The sequence below is a fragment of the Ooceraea biroi genome, chromosome 3 (genome assembly GCF_003672135.1).
Source record: "Ooceraea biroi isolate clonal line C1 chromosome 3, Obir_v5.4, whole genome shotgun sequence".
Classification (NCBI taxonomy): Eukaryota; Metazoa; Arthropoda; class Insecta; order Hymenoptera; family Formicidae; genus Ooceraea; species Ooceraea biroi.
In genome coordinates, this window is record NC_039508.1 from 1,717,273 (window position 1) to 1,736,764 (window position 19,492).

Here is a 19,492-nt window from a genome sequence, read left to right on the forward strand (position 1 = left end):
GATAGTACAGTAGCCGGAGGAAACCCGTCTCGGATTTTGGAACACCGCCCTCAAGAGTTTTCTCTCTCGTAGGGTTTCCTCGCGGAGTTCTCTCGCCGAGTTCTTTCGCGGAACGTTGACTCGCGCGCAATTGGGGTAAGAGGCGCTTTTTTCCTTGGAGAATCACGGTAGCAGAGTATCGCTCGTGGTAAAAACATGGGTGGTGAACGGCCGGTTCAATATTTATCGAGGGACGTGCAGTTGCCAGTGGTTGCAGCATCGTCGAGAGACGTGCTTGGCCGACGCGATAGTGATTGTCAATTATGCAAGGTGGCTGACCTCGACTGCACGTAGCCGAGATTTCGCACGTGCCGTAATAATCCTATTATCGGTGCTTCGTAAGTCTTTCTTGCAAAGGACGTGATTCTCTTCTGAAAGAAGGAAGAACGAAGCGTCGTGTACATCTTTTGCAATGTAATTATTTCGGCGTGCCTGGTGCAGTGGAAAATATATTTAACGATAGCGTTTATACAATATTTAACGCAAGTGACAGGGTAAACGATGAAAGCGCCAAAACGTATCAAATTGACAGTCAATTAAATTATTTTCGTTAGGGAGACACATGCAGATTTAACGTTCTCGTTAGATTTTATTTGGCGACTGACTCTTTTCAATTGATCGCGCGAATAACTATATTTACTTTGCACCAGTTTGATATTTGCACTGTTGCCGCTTCGTTGTATCTGTGTTTAATCTCCAACTCGTTTGGCGTGTCACGCGATTTCACGCGGTACAATCCGCACAACGCGACGTGATAAAATCGATATCTATCTACCCTCCCGCGCGCACACACCCTTCTTGTTGCGTTTCGCAACCCTCTCGGAAGACTGAAGAGGACGGATGAGAGGGTGAATATATGAGAGCGCATATATACGTGCTGCTTTATCTGTATCCTTCACGCTGATGTCGCCGCTGCAATTGTACCATTGTCTATCGCGACGAAGGCATCTTTGATGGGGAAACGCTTAAACGCATCCACTTTTCGAACCCAAACGCAAATTCTCACGATATTGAAAACATAATTCTGAGACATCAGAAGAAACATCGTAGAAGAAATATCGTTTTCTAAATATATATTTAGAAAACTACATATTTAAATATATTTAATATAATAATATAATATTATATTAAATATATTTAATAATGTACACTTTGTCTCTTTAAATCTCTGTCAGCAGACGAACGACCGTAACGTAGAATCGGATATTTTTATACGTGGACCACAATCGAGAGTCGAGTGGTCCATCGCGATGTTGGTTCCACCATCGAGTGAACGCCGTTGACGTCAAAACACACGCTCGTTAACACCGATGAATTTTTACTTCTCGTCAATCATTGCGTGACCGAGGACGCATAGAGTAAGGAGAAGAGAGTGGTGTTGATCCGAAAAGCGGATTACAGCGGACTGGATGGGCGATCCCTACTGACATATTCGTTACGACTGTGTCGTCTGCGTGTGTTGATCGATATAACGTGGGTGGAGGGAGCAAGCAGGACTAACGAGCGAAAACTGCGAGAAGATTTATGTGTTTTGCATCCCGGCAAAACAGGGGAAACAATTCACCTCGCCGTTATTTCGGAAATATGCTCTTCCGATCCGAAGTGACTGTCGACGTGCGCGCTTTTGGAAAACTTTGCCCTCGACATATTTTAACGCTCGACGAAATCAAAGTGCATACGTGTGGAACGATGCAGATACTAACGTGTGCCATGCAAATTGATGAAAGTATAATATAATAATACGAATATCTGTAACAAATTGTTATCACAAAAATTTCCTCTTGCAGCAACTTAAATTTTTGATGTATCATGAATCATCGAGCTTGAAGAATTTCAAGTTATATGTCTTGACGTAACAAACATTGCATTCGTTCTTCTTTCGGCAAGCGGAAAATAGTGTTTCCCTGTTATTAACACGTACGCCTTTCTTCTCGTTAACGTTAATTATTAGGCTGCTCGTAACGAGAGCTCGTTCGGCTTTGCTTGACGATCATAACGACTCCATCTGTGCTTGCATGCCAGCTCGATGCTCGGGGTACCTCCGTTGGTAAGCTTCCTCCTCGTTTCGTCCAAGAATAATCCTAAGACTCGCGCGGTCGATGCTGCCACCAGCGATTCCGCGTCGAAGTTACACCGGAAGCGGGTCCTCGAGCCGTAAAACGCTCACAAAATTCATGCCTCCAGACGTCCCGCGATAATTTTGGATTCGTTTCAAGCGTAGATCTTGAGAGAATTTTTTCGTTCTCCGCATTCAACGCGCTCGACAACTGAATCCTCAAATAAATCTGCGCGATTCGATTAGAGTCGTCGTTGGAAGAGGCGCGCTGGGTTTCATCAGACTCCGCGAATCCCATTTATCGCGGTTATTCCGCGAGTCTCGCGTCACGTTTATTTCAGCCGCGATTTGATAACCACGCGATCAAAGCGAGAACGCAGCGAGAGATAAACGCGAGCGCGCGCCGCATTTCCGCGAGGGAATCGGAAATTATGCCGGGCAGCCGCGACGATTTTCTTTACGACGTCCGCAATTATTTTCGGCTTTCCGACATCGCTCGTTCGTTTCGTTCGTTCGGGTCTGCATCACGGACGGCGAACACGAAACACAATAAAATCTGCGATAAACTCGGCTGGACGCCGTCCAACTATTTCTACGACTGTGACCTTTATCGTGGCTCGCTTCCCCGTAAATCGCGGGAAGCGTGCGTCGGTTGCATTTTCAAATGCCCGTCATTTTTGAGATACGTTGTTTACATAAAAAAAAATAACGTATGCAAGGGACATTCGCATCAGCCGCATTTCTTATCCATCTCACAGTATCTCGGTTTCGTTAAATCGTGATCTGTTCGTCGCGAGCATCCACATTGTCCCGATGATCCCCCTCCTTGTGTAAATTGTGCCACACGAGCGAGATTAATGCATAAGTCTGAACAACTCAGGGATGCCTCTTCAACTTTAATTTGCGAAAAGTGCGACTGTTCCAGCCGTTCGCGAAGCGTCCGTACAACGCGAAAAACAGCGCATTTACATTTATGCACATCTATACATATTCATAAAAGTGTGGAGCTGAGGGAGCGGGGCTAAATCCAGCGCTAATAAGAAGAAATGCATATTTCCGTCATCGTTCCGTCCGCTTCTTCCATTTAGCATCTCGGTTCATGCTCTTCTCCCCTCGGCTCTCCTCTCGCTCGTCTTCAAGCCGCGTCCAAGAATAGAAACGCGCACGGCGGTTTTGCGGCGGAAATTTTTGCTCGTGGCAGCGTGTTGGTCAGCAGCCGTGCATTTCTAGGATGAATCGGACGTCTCCTCTTACCCCTTTCCTTCCCAAAGGGGACCACTGTACCTCCCGTCTCTCTCGTTGAGGTTCTCTCTTTCGCTCTCGGCGGTCTTTCTCTTCCTAGTTTCACCATCCTCGCCACGTAGGTGGTGCGTGTTCTCTTAGCTCTCTTAACTCTCTTGGCTCTCTTTTCTGTCTGCCCTCTCTGTCTGATTCCGTCGTTCTCAGTTCGCCGTCTCGCTCGCTCGGAAGCTTCGTGATTTCTGTCATATTATACAAAGACGTCGGGTCAGCTTTCCTGTCGTTCCTCTCCGCTGAAATCTCTCTGGAGACTCACCAGATTCCGTCGTCGCGACGTGCGTGTGCTTGCGCATAATTGCGCGTACTCCTCTGTGCAGTTTTACATATGCACTCAAGGCGGATGTTTCGCCCAAGTTACACGTCACGTGTAAAAATGTGTCGTACGCTCTTCGTTTGTTGCTTGCTTTCTAGAACTCTTTATTTCATTTAAATAAATTTTTTCGTGTACAATTCTCTCGTGTGATGTCAACTTTACGCGAGCTTTTATGCGTCCATTCTCGAAATTATCGAAGGAAATTTGAAATTGTAATTTCTTTCTAATGCACGTTATCCGCGCTGATCAAATTTTAGATGTCACCGTAGTAAATTGTTTAATCAGTTTTTCGTTTATTTTTTCTTGTGAAACTTGTTCGGTTTTCTCGGCGTCACCTTGGTTCTCTAGTTACTCGCCGCAGAGCGGCTAGTGACTAACTCCTCTTGCGAGTCTCTCTCTTCCTCTCTCAATAGCTTTCCACGTGTGACTCTCTCTCTTCTCTTCTTTCGCTAAGACGTGGGACGATCCGCTATATAAACCCTCATGAAGCCCGTAGCCTGGTCCAAGTAGTTCGCCAACGGCGAACAGTTCGTACGGATCTGTCTCGGTTCCGATCGTATGTGCTTGTATGCGCGTGTGTGACAAAGGTAGTGACGCAATTGTGATACGTACGTTGAAATCCGTAGACGATCGAGTTTTTTCCGGTGCCGAGTTACCTTGTTCTTGATTTATTGCCACGCTTTCCATAATACGTCGTCCAACTGACGTTTTAAGATTATCAAATATACGTTGTGTCCTTAAAAATAAAAACAGATAAACACATTATCTCTCAACAAGTTTCTTTGATTACCGTGCTATTTTGCTGTTCCATGTAAACTGTGATTTTTTCGCGATAAAATATGATTATAAATCTTTTCTCCGCAAAATCAATCCTCGCTCGGTGATTCGGCTCTATTAATACGCAGTGGCAAATCCAGGCTGCATAGAAACAGAGAGCCTCCAGTTTCCTAAATATAAGTTGAGATATTCGTATGACGTATTTGCCGAAAAAGAACTGTAGCGCAGTCATCCCGTACTTTTTTAAATCATTTAGCACATTACGAAAAATGTTTTATACCTATCATAACTTATATATGCAAACAGTTACTTTCCAGATTGTTGTAGCGTTAAACATAATTAGAAAATTTACCATTATTAAACAGCTGCATTTTATTTTTACACGTCACAACGTTATTTTATGATCCTTTCATACATTCATGGCGTCAATCGCTCATAAAAGCTCACAATCTTGGTGACGAAAGGGTTTCAAGCCTAAGGGTTACACGCAGGAGTGATCGAGGAGTGATTGAGGATCCCGAGATGGAATACGTCCTAAAAGCGGGGCGCAGTTTGGGCAGTGGGGTGTGCAGAGCAGCGGGTGCTCTCGCACGTGGAACCCGAAGAGTATTAGCCTACGTGCCGTTATTGGGCATTACTACAGTTCCGGTAGGTGCACAGGATGCGGAAGAAGTACCCATGGTACGGCACTACATTCCGCTCACAGTTTCCGGTAACGCTTGAGCGAAGAAAGTAACCGTCCGTTTCTTGATCACTAACATACCGCTTCTCTCAAAATTAATTTCACCCTTGTAGTGTGAAATAATGTAATACCCGACCACGGCGAGAACGTGCGCGTTTAAATTTAAGTGGACGGGTAACCGTTCGGGTAAGCCGACACTCTTCAGTCCGCGCGAGACGCCTCACGAAAATAGCTCGCGCGAGGAACGCAAGAGGAACGCGACAGTATGCTTTCTCGAGGCGAAGTTCGCCTCGACGAAGGCGTTAGCGTTCCGTGCCAAGCCGGTGCGGAAATAACCGATCCATCCGAGCCTAAAGATCAGAGAGCGACGCTCCTTCTTGGTTCCCCGTTGTTTCGCGGTTCATTTGCGTCACGCAGCACAATATGAGTCAGCGGGAATGAATTTTGCGATGCGCCACGACGATGATTTGCGACCCGCACCGACCCACTCTTCCTCGGGCGAACATTTCGCTCGGAATTTTCGCTTGACCTCCCCCAACAATACCGCACGTGAGCCACTCGGTGGCTGCTGCGCCGGCCATCGGAGCTCGTGAAGGGGATGGTTTCCAAACGTTGTTACAACTCGCAGGGGAGAATTAAAAAAAGATACGATTCGTGCACGCTCGGCTCTCAAAGCGCGCGTTAAATTCTTGATTTAGCCACGAATCTCCAACGAGATTTATCGAAATTTGTTGCGGCCGCAAACGTGCTTGTGTTCACCGAGCGGAAACGCGATTCATTCTCGCGCCGTGAAGTGAAACTGTCACGCTGACCCATTTTTATCCGCGCGAGCGTGATCCCCCGGATGGACGAATTATCGGAGCGGGTTCGGGCGGAAAGGAGAACAGATGCGCCCTGTGCGAAGTTGGAGGAACGTCAACTGTAATGAAACCCGAGCCCGCAATTGTCGGATAACTGATAACTTGCTCGTCAAGCAGCTGAATTCTGGAGGATTTAGTTTGAAGGGTTCCGTCGCGTGTAATTCACCCGCAGGGTGCGCCGCGGCTCACAAATTATGGATCTCGCGCGTTCCTCGCGGTGCCGCGAGCGTCTCAATTATATTATACGAGCGGTATACGGGGTGTAGATAGATTCATGCACGGTAAACGGGAGGATACGCGTCGGACTTTCCCGCGAAGCGTGAAACACGCGAGACGCGCGACCTAAACAGCCGTTTACACGCCGGCTGCCAGCTTAGCTAGCTGTTGGCTGGCTGGCTAGCTCGGATCTCGTGTCAGATTTCTATCTGACGCGATTGTTAACCGCGCGCGGATTGTTAACCGGCTCGTGTCGCGTGCTAAAGCATCGCAAAGAGGCCAACCATGGACCGCAGCTCCATTTCCGACGGCTTCGCGCTTCCGTTTTCAGAGCCGCAACCCTTTGATCGGAGATTTTACTCTGATTTACGCGGCGCGGTACCGTACGCGAACGCTCGCCGCCCAAAAACCGGGAAAATCAATTGCGAGAGGGAGATAAGGGAGGGGAGGAATTAATTAAATGGAATTTAATCCCACACGATGTATCGAGTTACATTAATTCGCAAGACAGGCGCTCCGCATTAAACGTCGTGCGATTTTCGCTGAAACGTTTCGCAACGCGGCGGCCTGGTTACATCGCGGATTACAATGAACTCCCAGCGGGAGGCGGGGGAGCAGAGTAAGCGGATCGTCGGGCTGATTGCCGATTTATCTTGCGATCGCATTAAATCAGTGACGAAATCGTCGAGCGCGCGCGGAAAACGTCGGAAGCGGAATACCGAACATTTCGAAACGTTTCATATCGATGCGCAGATAACGGCTGAACAATGGGCGGGTTCTCTCTCTTTCTGTAATTATATCGGCGTTTTTCGCGACGTTCGTACGTACATTCGTTGAAACGTGCGTCTCCGCTCGCCGATCGCGTTTAACGTTGTTGCCCGTTGCACGCGATATTACCGTCGGACATGCTCCGGTGAACCGGATAAATGCCCGTAATTCATATCCGCGAAAAGAACGGCCAAGTTAAAACAAACGATAGTTTGTTGCTCACGTTATGATCGCGGATTGTCTTCCACGTACAGCGTGTGCGTTCGATCGGACGGCGCGTTGAAAGCGACCGCCGATGGTGTGCACGCATGCACGAGGCATGTTCGATGAATATGTTTTGTTCGCGAACGCTGATACGTCAATGGGTCCATCGCGAAACACCTGCGAATCATTAGCGGACTCATTGTCCAAGTCACGCTCGTTAAATACGCAAGATTACTTCCGGATGGCGCAGCTACCGTGTTCTCCGTTTTCTTCGTCTTCGTACTGGAACCATCTAATCTAGTTGCAAGGATCGAGAGAGAAAGAGAGAGGAAGAAAAATGGCGCATGGTGAGCGGAGGAAAATCGAGATTACAGATAATGACAGTTTATTGTTACGACTTTAGGAGACTCATTTATGGAGACGCGAGAAATGCATGCCGCTCCGTAATGAAACAATGCGGCTTACATGGTATTAATGCTCGGAAAAGCCAATCTCTCGCTGTTCGTTGGGATATCATGTCGAAGCGTGACGATAGAACGTGACGGTTAACGCGATCATTTGAGCGCGAGCACCACGTTGTTCCAGCTAATCTTTTTTCAAGCAGGAAATTGATTTCGGTATCGGCGCGCGCCAGCTGTCCTGGCCGCACGCACGACGGCAGGATAATTCGCACGGTTGGATGAACGCGACATCGCTCGATATTGCAACGTTACATCGCTGACAAGGAATTTTCCCATTTCTCTCCCGCTCCCCCGTGATATCTTGATGAAAAATATTTGCAAAGCTGAGAGAAGATCATTTCGACGAACATTGCTGTTTCTATCAGTATCATTTCGAATCAAAATTTTAAAAATAGAGGCGACATATCTCTCCTCTAAGAAATCTCGTATCATTTTTAATTAAGATTTTAAATAATACCATACATGAAAATTTAAATTATCTTGTAAATCTGAAGGATAAATTTACAGGATAAATTTTCGTACAGTATTATTTAAAATCTTAATTAAAAATTTTACCCTTGAATAGAAAGAAAAGCAAAAAGGACGAAGAGCTTTCCATCACACGCGGAGCAACGTGCCACGTGAAATTGAAAGCTGAAGACTCGCGCTAGCGAATCGTGAGAGAGATCGTACGTCAGGGCGGTCGTTCGAGATAGGTACACGTGGGCTAATGCATTTCTAATGTTGCTCGTGTTCGCGGACGCATAAAAGTTCCAGCAGTTGGGTCGGCTCCTCCAAGTCCGGCCATTTCATCACTCTCATACGTATACCTGCGTTCGCGCGACTGTTAGCGTTTTACGGGAGGATTAATAATTCAGTCGCCGTTCGTCAGGGCGAAATGAACTCGCTCTCTTTATGGGAACGCAAAACACGTTTAGTATAAATGCGACCGTAAACGATATGCGCTCCCCGGCGAAATAAATTGTTGCAAATTGGTGTGCGCCATTGCATCTTTTGACGACATTGAAAGGTAAACTGCCGGGGATATACGTGAATAACATGATTCGTTTGGCTGGCTTTCAAATAGCTGAAAACTACGTCGGAAAACTACGTCCTTGGTTAAAAATAAACTCGTTTGGTTTAAATAACATCGTTGCGAATCGACGAGGAGAGCGTATTATGTGCCGCGGGGCTTTCCCTGTGTGCGTCGCTCTTGCGATGAATATACATACGCCTTACATATCCTGAATACGAAATGCTCTTTTATAGTAATAACTCCGCAGCCAAGAAATTTCCGTGACACGATTATTTAACTGAATTATTCAACGAGGCGTAATAGGGTCGAAAGGGCTTTAATCAAATTCAAAATATTATATATATATATATGTTATTCGCGATGATTACCTTGTTTTTGGTGCTTCCGAGGGAAAATCACAAAAGATAAGAAACGAGATTGCGAATTCAGTCTCTCCGCCCGAAAAGACCCGAGAATCGTTATTTTCACCATAAAAAGGAAGATATTGGTATGCGACTTCCTTCTTTTTAATACCGTATATAGTCGGCATTAACCCACTAAGAATTGGTCGCCGGCCAATAGCAATTCGATGTATATACACGGGCAAGTAGCCTTGCAATTTCTCAATCGATTTCGTCGCGGAGGGACCGGGGTGCAACCGGAAGTTGATTATCTCGGTACTCCGTCCACTCTCTGTGCGGACAGTGGCCCCTCTCGATACACGACCCTGGCCAATTGCCAGTTCTTGACGTGCGTTTTTACCTTTTGGTGTTAGGCCAAATTCTCGTGAGCGTCCATTTACGGTTGCTTTCACCTCGACGTCGACACTCTGCGGCTAAATATCGGCCACAACTCGCTCGGAAGCGGAAGAATTCTCGGACGGAAAGTTCCGACCAGTATTTGAAGCGAGTAGCCGCGGTCAGGAAATTTATTAGCATCACTATTGCATATTAAAGCAAATGGAACGTCTTGGATCAAATGGAGAACGCGATTTAATCTCTTCATAAATTAATTATAATCATAGCTGAGTGTCGACCAAGTAGAATCCAAGATAAGTGATTTACATCGCAAAAGTCTTCCCTGGCTGAAGAAGAATTTTTATTAAAAAAAAAAAACAATGCGAGACCGACGACACAAGAGATTACATATTCTCGGTAGATTACTTGAAAAGTCTTCGAGTTACGATCGATCGTGCATCGCATTGTGCATCGAGAATATCATCTTACGACTGTTTGCTGGAATAGCTTCCTTTACAAGGGGAATAAAATTGTGATTCCTCTAGTACAATCGTAAAAGCATGAAAGCTGCAACAAACGCCCCTCAAGTGTCTGCTCGTCGGGGGGCTGTTGTAATTTTTTTACCGTTGTAATTCTTTAAGCGCGAGAGGCTTATATCCTTCAGGAAAATCCACAACGGGGAGAACGAGGGCGAGATGCTGTCGACGATCGATACGGTACGCGGGACAATAAAGCACCCAACGCGTTTCTCACGTCCGGTTTCTGTTTCCCTCTCGGGTTTCGAGGATTGATTTTGTCTCGCGGCTCCTCGCCGTGTCTCCGAGCACGCTCGTGATAGACTATAAACGATTATTACTCACGTTGGTTGTCGCATCGGATTTTATTTCCAAGCTCGTCTAGCTAGATACTTATCATCACTTGAAATATACAGCCACGTCTCATCTCACGCGTAGCAATTAATGTTATATAAAAACTTAATTATCATACGTTTGATAATTTAAATTTTATATTTATATAAATAATTATATATCATTAATACTAATTTAACATTGAAATAAATTCTTCAAATTTACTGTTTTTCTTTAAAAAACCTCAATTTTAATTTTTCCAAATTTATTAATAATTCTAATAGCACCCTAAACAACTTTTTAAATGCATAAAGAATTACAAAGCAAAATATCATGTACTATCATATAGGCACTCCTCTTGCCTATCTACTTTAATCCTTTAGCCCCCCCTACTAATTAGCTACGATCAATGGCTCGCCGTTTTTAATCGTGATATCGCAAGATCAAGTGCTCGCGAGCGTTACCGAATGGATCGAGCAATTTGCAGCTGCACAGAGATATGAGTCGCGACGTGCCCGGATTACCGTACACCAGGAGAGATGCTGCGAACGCGTCTCGGGAATTTCTGAGCGTAATAATGCGTCGGCGTGCCCGTTCGGCGGAACGTGCCCGTATTCTCGTCCTGCTCTTCATCTCTATCTCTACATGTTACGTTACCGCATCGATAACGGAATTATGCGAATAGGCGATACGGCACTTGCCGTCATGTATCGAGTCACCTAGATTTTTCTCAGATCTTTCCGCACTGCGCTTAACACCGTTATTCACGCCGATAATCGCTCTTCACGCAGCGGTAAATTTCTTGTGCGATAAATCTCGCGCGGATTATTGACGGATTCGTGATTGTTTCGAATTTTTTTTCCTTTTTTAAAAAAGAAAGAAAACCCTTATTGACACAGTGACACGATTGGCGGTCCCTACAGGGAGGGTGAGAACACTGGTAACGCGGCGCCCCACTGCGCTCGTGCTCTTTGTACCCCCTCGTTCGTATATAACCGAGGGGTACGAACGCCTCTTTACACGTCGGCCGTTCTCTCTCTCGCTTCGCGTCGACGTATCATTAAGCCTCGTTCACCCTCGTTTTTATTCGAATCGCTCACCCTCGGTTCGGGAGAACGCGCACCACAATCGTCGCCAACCGGCCACCCTTCGCGACGAACAAAAAATAATGCCGCGCTCGACTGAAGCAACGTTTTTCTCCAGCGCGCAGCATCCACGTGGCACGGAGACCAGCCTTTCCCATTTTACGCTAGGCCAGATCGAGTATCAGAACGACCGGACAGTTAATATATTTTTTCCTTTTTTTTGCGTGAAATTTTCACTGGCCAATTTCCCAGTTTATGCAGATTGAGTTTGCTTAAAGAGCCTGTCGGATCGGTTTCACTTTTTGCAAACATATAACATTCGGGGAATGGAAATTGATATTTTTTATGTAAACGTATATTCAAATGAAATGATTGTGTGTGTCTATGTGTCGAGCACAAAATTTTTACGTGGAATACAAACGAATCTTGTATTTAAAACGTCATGTTCTCAATTGTCGCAGGGTGGTGAAGAAGCAGAGAACGCAACGGCCGCCTCGAGCAGTCCACTGGAGGAGAAGTCAGAGGCAAGCAGTCCATCGGCGGACGAGCAGGTAGCCGCGCCAGTGGCAGCATCCGCAGCCGAGACGAAGGAAGAGACCGCCGCGGCGTCGCCGGCAGCCGCTAGTCCGGTCGAGGAAAAGAAAGAGGAACCCACTCCCTCCGCCCCCACTCCCGTCCCGTCTGTCGAGGATAAGAAAGAGGAGGCGGTCGAAAAAGTCGAGGCCGAGAAAAAAGTAGTCGAGGTCAGTCAGTCAACCGGCGGTCAGTCGGTAACGGACCCGGTAGAGGTCCCCGTCTACCGAGTCCAACCAGTCGCGACGCCGTCTATCATTGAGAGGAAAACCAGTGAGGAGCTCCCGTCCCTGCCCCCGTCCAGTCCACCGCCGACCCCCATAGACCCGTCGCCCTTGCAGCAGGCTCGGCAGGCCGCGGCGAGCGCGACTGCCCTAGCGGAAGCGCTCAAGCTGCCCGCCGAGGCTGTCGACGAGGAGGAATCGACGTTGACACGGGTGGTCGACGCGACGTCCCCGTCGTCTCGCGAGGAGAACCTCGCCGAGTCCATCGCCATCACTACCCCCGCTATCGCGTCCCTGACATCACCCGGTCCCTCCGCTGACTCGCCCCCGACTATTGTCCCCGCGAAAGTAGAGTGCCCGCCGGTGGTAGAGGCCAGGATCGAGTTTCAAGATGCGAAGAAGGTGGGGGAGATATTAGCGAGTAGCCGTGACAATGAGGAGGAGGCTGGGAAGGTAGAGAGCGTGTCGGAGAGCCTCGTCGCGATGGAAGAGGTATCTGAGTGCCGGGAAGAAGGTGACGCAAATAGGGTGGAAGAAGCGCCACTAGCGATGGAGCGCGATGAGACAATCGATAATAAAAATACGCAGAGCGAGGTAGGATGCCCCTTAATTCCTAAAGAGATAGAGCCATTCGTTAAAGACAGTTTGAAAGAGGGAGATTCGAGTGACGAGAAGTCGCCGGCTTCAAACATGATCGAGACTCGGTCAATGGTGAAGAACGAGACGACAGTTCCCGTCGTCGCTGCGACGGATGAACTTATGAATCAGACTTTACCGGTCGTAGAGTGTCAAATAAAGAACGAGATAAATACTCGTGCAGACCCTATGAAGACAAATGTATCGTCTAACAGCGGATTTAATGAAAATCTCGAGGCTGAAGCGTCGACTGAGATTGAAACAAACGACGCTTGCTCGGCGGCAAAGCAACATTTATCGTCAGAAAACTTTAAAACTGAAAAAATGGCTGCTGTTCTGGACGAAACAACACGGCACGTAGAAAGATTATCGGACTCGGATCTTCTCACGGTTGAAAAATGCGTGAACGTTGAGACGGAAGAATCGTCAGAAAATCTTTCTTCGGTAAAGCTTGTTGGAAGCTCTTCGAGGGAGTTGGAGCGATCAGAAGCGAAAGCTGCGGAACAGTTGTGCGGAAAGCTGATCGAAATTGAACATGATTACGCGCAGGATGCGTTGATGGAGAGCAAAGATGAGAGAGTTGCAACAGTAACTTCACCATGTGAACTGTTCATGAATTCCGAAGAAGGACCATTGTCGGTTTCGGAGGATATACTAGTGGAAGCCATACCAGCGATGATCATCCCGGAAGATGACAGCATCGAGGAGCTCACCGATACCACCGAATCCGTCAAGGTGATTCCCGAAACCGACGAGGAAAGGCTCGAAAACGAACCTGAATCGGACACCGCGTTGCCTACAGAAGAAACTCTAATCTCCGAAGAATTAGAGGACATGTCCGTGCCGGAAGAATCATTAAACGAATTTGCCAGCGTGCCTGGCATCATGAAAGACGAAGCGAAAACAGTCGACGTCGAAGATACGCTGCGATTTCCGCCGCCCGAGGATTTAGTCGAGTTCTTGCAAATACCTGAGTTTCAAGGCACAGTGAGCGCGCTGGAACCTATCGAAGAGAAATCAATCGTAGTATCGATCACCGAGACGGAAACAGCGATGACATCCCTCGCGCAAGCCGAGATCGAAAGGTGTTTCCTTTCACCAAAGGATCGCGTGACACCGTCAGATTCCTGTCCGTTGGACTCAGAGGCGACGCAACGTTCACGGCTTTCAGACGCTCCGACGTGTACGCTCTCGCCCGGATTCGAAAACGTGCCTATCTCATTAGAGGATCTTCCACCGGCTCCCGAAGACACGGACTCGCAGACTTTAGACTCCTTCGATTATCCTTTACCACCGGAAGAGCTCTCTTGCCCGTCACCACCGGTTGTCCCCGCGAACGCGTCCATAATCGAACCACCGCCACCATCACCACCAGCTTCCGTCGAGCACGCGGCTTGCCCGAGAGACCCGACAGAGACGCTCCTCACGCCACCCGTAAGTCCCAGCTCCCACAACTCCAATGTCAATACCGCATCCGGCATCGCGACGAATGATTTGACGATGACGAATTCGTGCGATCAATCGGACGTTGAATCGAAGGAGAGCCTGGCGGCCGAGTGCCCAGCGAAGACCGAAAGCCAGGACGGAGCCTTGTGTCAATTGTCGAACACCATCCCGTTGACTGCTGCCCAGGAGCATCACCAGGTGACTAACATGCAACCACAACCTCCTGGCATGAACGCGGCCGACCAAAGTTCTTTGGCGGGCGCCTTGTTCCACGTATATCTTCGTCGTACGGTTCGCACAATACTGTCTCTGTGGTCTTATAGTATGAACAAAAAAAGGAACATTGGCTCTTCCTGGATCCCTCCCTGAATTCCCTCCAGCGCCTCTCCGGACGTATCATCGACGCATACTTTGAATCTCCCAAGAAGGATCTCTCTCTTTCTCTCTCTCGTCCCCCCGAATCCAGCAAACTGCCTTCCGCCCCGTTCTCTCGACGAAGGGTAACATCGAATGAGACTGACAGCGACGTCCGGGAGACGCTTGCACGATCCTCGTCTCGGGGAACAAAATTACATTGTGCCGTTTGATCGGGTGTGCCGATGCACGATCGGAGCCGGTCGGTCCTGAGATAGTCCGCCAAGTCCGTTTTTCCGTTCCCGCAGTGTTCCCCGTTTCGCTCCAACCGCCTGAGGGTCTCGTCTCGTGTGCATCCTTCGTTCTGCCGAACGTGATTAACACAAGCCTTTACTCTGCTGCTCGATGTCCTCCGACGCTTTCGCCCAGCTTCCTCCGTCTGAAAACCCAAGACACCCAATTCCACGACTACCAATTATCACCTGTGTTGTTTTGCCTCTTGGTTTTCTTGACGATATTAACATGACTTTTTATACGATTTATAATATCAATGCGCTGTTGTAGTAGAGTATATTTTCCGCGGCGGACGGATTTTGTGCTGCCGCCGCCCATTAATGTCACTTCCGTAGATGATTATACCTCTTTCCGTGTCTCGAACGCTCTCTTGTACTAATATAACATATAGAGTATTAGGAGTGCCTCTAGCGTGGACATCTCATTGATAGACGTAAAAGAGCAGTTGGACTAATGGCAAGCGCGTGGTAGCTGGCGTTCTTTAGATCTCGACATAGAGACGTGCTGAGTTTAGAGGAGCTCGATACTTGTGTCGTGCCGTTCTCGTAATTGCATCTATTGTGTCGTAAGCATCTTGTATATTTGCGCATGCCGAGTTTTCTTATCTGAGGGTTCGGTCAGCGGGATTTTCAATTCTTTGCGCTGCCCGAAGCATGACGGAACGATTCCGCCGAGGCACTTTGTTGTTACACGCTGCGCTCCGAGCGAGGAGGTAATAACCGTCGCGATTGTCCACTCGCACTGTTCGCCGATGCAGGCCGCCAAGTCAGAGATGCACGTTTAATTCTTACGTTTACCGAAAATGGAAAGATTTTCAAATGTGGAAAACTGCGTTAACTCTATTGTTTCATCAGAAATTACTCGCACATCAAAATAGAACTGTCTTGCGCTCCGCCTCTGAGCATTTTCAGGATAGCTATTACCTCCTACTCGAAACGCAGCGCACGTGTCAGGAGAAGGAGATAGTTGGAGGATCTCTGTTTGCGCGATTGCCCGGGCGGAATCGATCTTACGTCTTTCGTCCTCGTTTACAGCATGCTGGGATTTGGACTTGAGAAAAATGACGGAGCGAGTAAGTGGGAATACGTGACGGTCGCGTAACGAGTAGAATTGTGTTTTGCAGAACGCTCCGGAGGTCGAGGCGCCGGTAGAAAACAACATCGCCCACGACATCAGCACGACGGAAAGCTTGGACGAGGCTCCGAAAGTTGCACCGCCGGCTGTCCCGACCGAGGCACCCGCCTCCCCGCCAACCGCGCCGGCTATCACCGAGGACGTCGCGTCGGTCACCAAGGTAAAATACGTGCGTACGTCCCCGGTCTAGCCACAGTCTGAAGATTATAATCACGTATGCTGCGTCCGCGCTATTATTAGCCCGGAGTGACTCACTGCTGATGATGCGTGGATAGTGCGTGTCGATCGATCGTTTCGAGTGTACGGCCTGAGCAGCTCTCGGTTCGATATCGTTATTTGCCTCGCTGTCGCAGATCTTATCCGTCCGCAATTTATCTATTTGCGAAACGCTTTAATGAAACGTTTCGGTGGCGATATGCAAGAGCGAGAATATCATTCTTTAAATTATTCAGACGTACAGCCTTTATATAACGAGGTAGAGAGGGAGAACGTAGCAACGCGATATTTTTCCGTCTTGCGAGAAGACCGCGTTAGCTTTTCAGGAATCCTTCCGTTTCGTTGGCATTTATTGGCATTTTCCGCAATCATAGGAAGCTGATAATACGTCGTGACGCAAGATTACCGGACAGAGTTTTCAGTTAATTCACGTAATGAGACGGCTTAGTAATTGATATGATTTTTGCATGTACATGATGATCGCCAAGACGTCATTTACGCTCGGTGAGCGCAAATGAGGCTGAAGGTCATTATCGAGTATACTGACCGACGAAGATTAACGAGCGAAGGGGCCATCTGATTAATATTGCGACTGCACCTTTTTTTACCGTGACTAAGCAGTCATTAATGCTATTAATATTTTTGTACTCTTTTTTTTCCATGAAGGCCATTGAGGAGATTGACATCAGTGATAAGGCAGTCGCGGCGGCAGTGAACGAAGCCATCGAATGCAACACAAATGTAAGTGTCTCTCCTGAGATCTCTCCTGAGTTTTACATAACATGTATTATATTCATAAAGAAACCGAAATAATCAAGCCGATCTTCTCTCTTGCAGGAAATCATCGCCGATGCGCACCACCAAAACAACATAAACGAATAAGCGCCACTAATTGAATTGTATTTTGGAAAGAAGAAAGTTCTTTTCTCTCGTTAAAACCAAAAAACTATATTATATAGATATGTATATTTGGACCATTCCTGCAACTAAACAGAAAATAACGTTCTTTCGTTACGAGCAGCAAAAGGGGAAAACGGGGCGATGACGACGACGACGATGACGATGACGATGTTACCGCGGCATCTCTCGAGAGCATATAGACTCTATAGTAGGCCTATTAATTATTAGACGGCGCGTTTCACGGCAGGGTGAATGGGCGATTACACGCGGGGGAGAGTCTACGATCGTCAATTTCAGAATTGCCACGAGAGTCCTTAATATCGCGTTTGATTCCGCAGGTGCGTTTACACGCTAAATGTGTTTGTCGTCCGTGCACGGTATTAGCCACAGATAAACAGTACTAAGTCTTATCCGTCGTGACGTGCGGGGGAGGACAAAGGAAATGCCGATCATCTTCGAGTTCATGTCCGGCCGTGGATCGCAATCCGCCGCGATCGGCCCTGCCGTGTAGAAATTTTTAAAGTGTCATTAATTGTTACTCAAGTAAGTCTCTAATGCTCGAGCATACACACATGCACCGCGCGACGGGCTAAGCGATATATAATTAAGATCGTCGAGACGATAGAGCGTGAATCGTTCGTCGCGCATTCCAGAGGAAATACTCAATGGATGGCGCCCTCCCGTAATTACATAACTATTGTACTCTATTAGAACGAAAGTGTGTGAACGAGAAAGAGAGAGCGAGAGAGAGAGAGAGAGAGAGAGTGTGTGTGTGAAAAAGAGAGAAGTAAAGAGTGAAAATATAGAGGAAGAAATCGAGAGGGTAGGCTGTGCGTGATTTAGCGATTGACGGTGTGAAAGGGACAAGGGAATGATAGCGCGCAGATGCACAGGGATGCATCCTCGCCACGGTGAGAAGACGGGGAGGAGACGGAGGTAGGAGGGAGGCGAGGGAGCAAAAGCAGAAGAGAAGCCGAGAGATAAGGGAAAAAAAAGATTATCTGAGCGACACGCGACAATGTTCGTACGAGTAAGAAAGCGCATCGACGACTTCGAGGGCACCCGATATATTGTTTCGCTCGTATTTCCTTCGCGGTCCTTGGTTTTCCTTTTTCCGTTTACATCTGTACGCGATTCGGACACGTTTTTACGTTGTAACGAGGAACTGCATATTTTTTAACATGAAGTTGATACAACGCGAGCGCGCGCCCACTGGCGCACGCGCGATATGCACACACACACACACACACATACACATACGAGGATACACACGACGTAATATACACACGAGTACACGCAAAAGAGGACATTACACCGCGTATACGTATATACGTACCATGGAACATACGAGATAAAGTATATACAGTAAGTCGAAACGAGATGTAAGTGATATATTAATCTAGACTATAGAGAATGCGTTTGTGTAAATTCGGCGTTTGTTCGAACATGCTAATTCTCCATGCGCGAGAGAGAACAACACACTTATACGACGACGAAAGCCAATCGTAATTTTTATGATAATCATTAAAGAGTATCGCAACTAATTACAAACTTACGAGACATGCACAAGACTCTTTACCACCCGGAATGGTACCTTTTTCAAGTTTTTCATACGATGTTTCTACGTTTCTACGTTTATACGGATCTCCAGAAGTTAAAGAAAGAAAAGGAGTAATTATCGTCTATCGAGGAAGCTTTTTTTATTAAGACCGTAGCGTAGATCATAAAGTTACAAACGAGAAGCGCATTACTACACACCTTCACGTGTGGCACGCTCCGGTATCCCCGGAAATATCCCCGAGTGTCAGGACGCTAAGAGGGGGCGGAGGGCGGGAAAGGGACAAAGAGAAACAGAGGAGCAGCGAGCGTTCACCCGTGTCCGTGACTGGCATTGATTTCTAAAGCGGTTACACGCATATTAACGCGCAAGAGAGCGGGGAGAGGAAGTAAAATTAAAAAAAAAATAAAATAAATTGTATAGTAAAACCGACACATTAATAAGTATATCTGTCCGCAATGATCTTTACAACGAAATAAAATGGGAACTCATCGCTTAGCAGCGATGACAGACACGTTTTGGCGACGAGAGCGAACTTTTTATCGAAATTCTTCGCGTGCGATGAACCGAGACTGAATATATCTGTGCACACCCGACATCCTCCAGCGAACGTTATCACTCTGAGGCGCCGTCGAGGCAAACCCAGCTCGTTTATTTATTTTGCGTCGAAACTACAAAATTATAAATGAGACCTTTGGATCGAAGCCGCCTCAGAACGCGAAAGTACAGTCTCCAGTATATCTTCGAACAGCAGTTATAATAGTAACTAAACTATTCTACATTTATCTATAACCTATAATAAACTGTGAAACAAAGTG

At 47.2% G+C, this 19,492-nt stretch overlaps 1 protein-coding gene across 1 annotated transcript in view; it reads left to right on the forward strand.

The window, feature by feature from the left end:
* Positions 1 to 19,491, forward strand: part of LOC105283148 (uncharacterized protein KIAA0754) — a 92,910-nt gene extending 73,419 nt beyond the window's left edge. The window contains exons 5-9 of the mRNA XM_026968487.1: positions 11,801 to 12,730; positions 12,854 to 14,416; positions 15,990 to 16,160; positions 16,883 to 16,957; positions 17,054 to 19,491. Coding sequence (XP_026824288.1) covers positions 11,801 to 12,730; positions 12,854 to 14,416; positions 15,990 to 16,160; positions 16,883 to 16,957; positions 17,054 to 17,098 — 2,784 coding nt within the window. The 3' untranslated portion in view covers positions 17,099 to 19,491. The remainder of the gene's footprint in view (positions 1 to 11,800; positions 12,731 to 12,853; positions 14,417 to 15,989; positions 16,161 to 16,882; positions 16,958 to 17,053) is intronic.
* The last annotated feature ends 1 nt before the right edge of the window (position 19,492 follows it).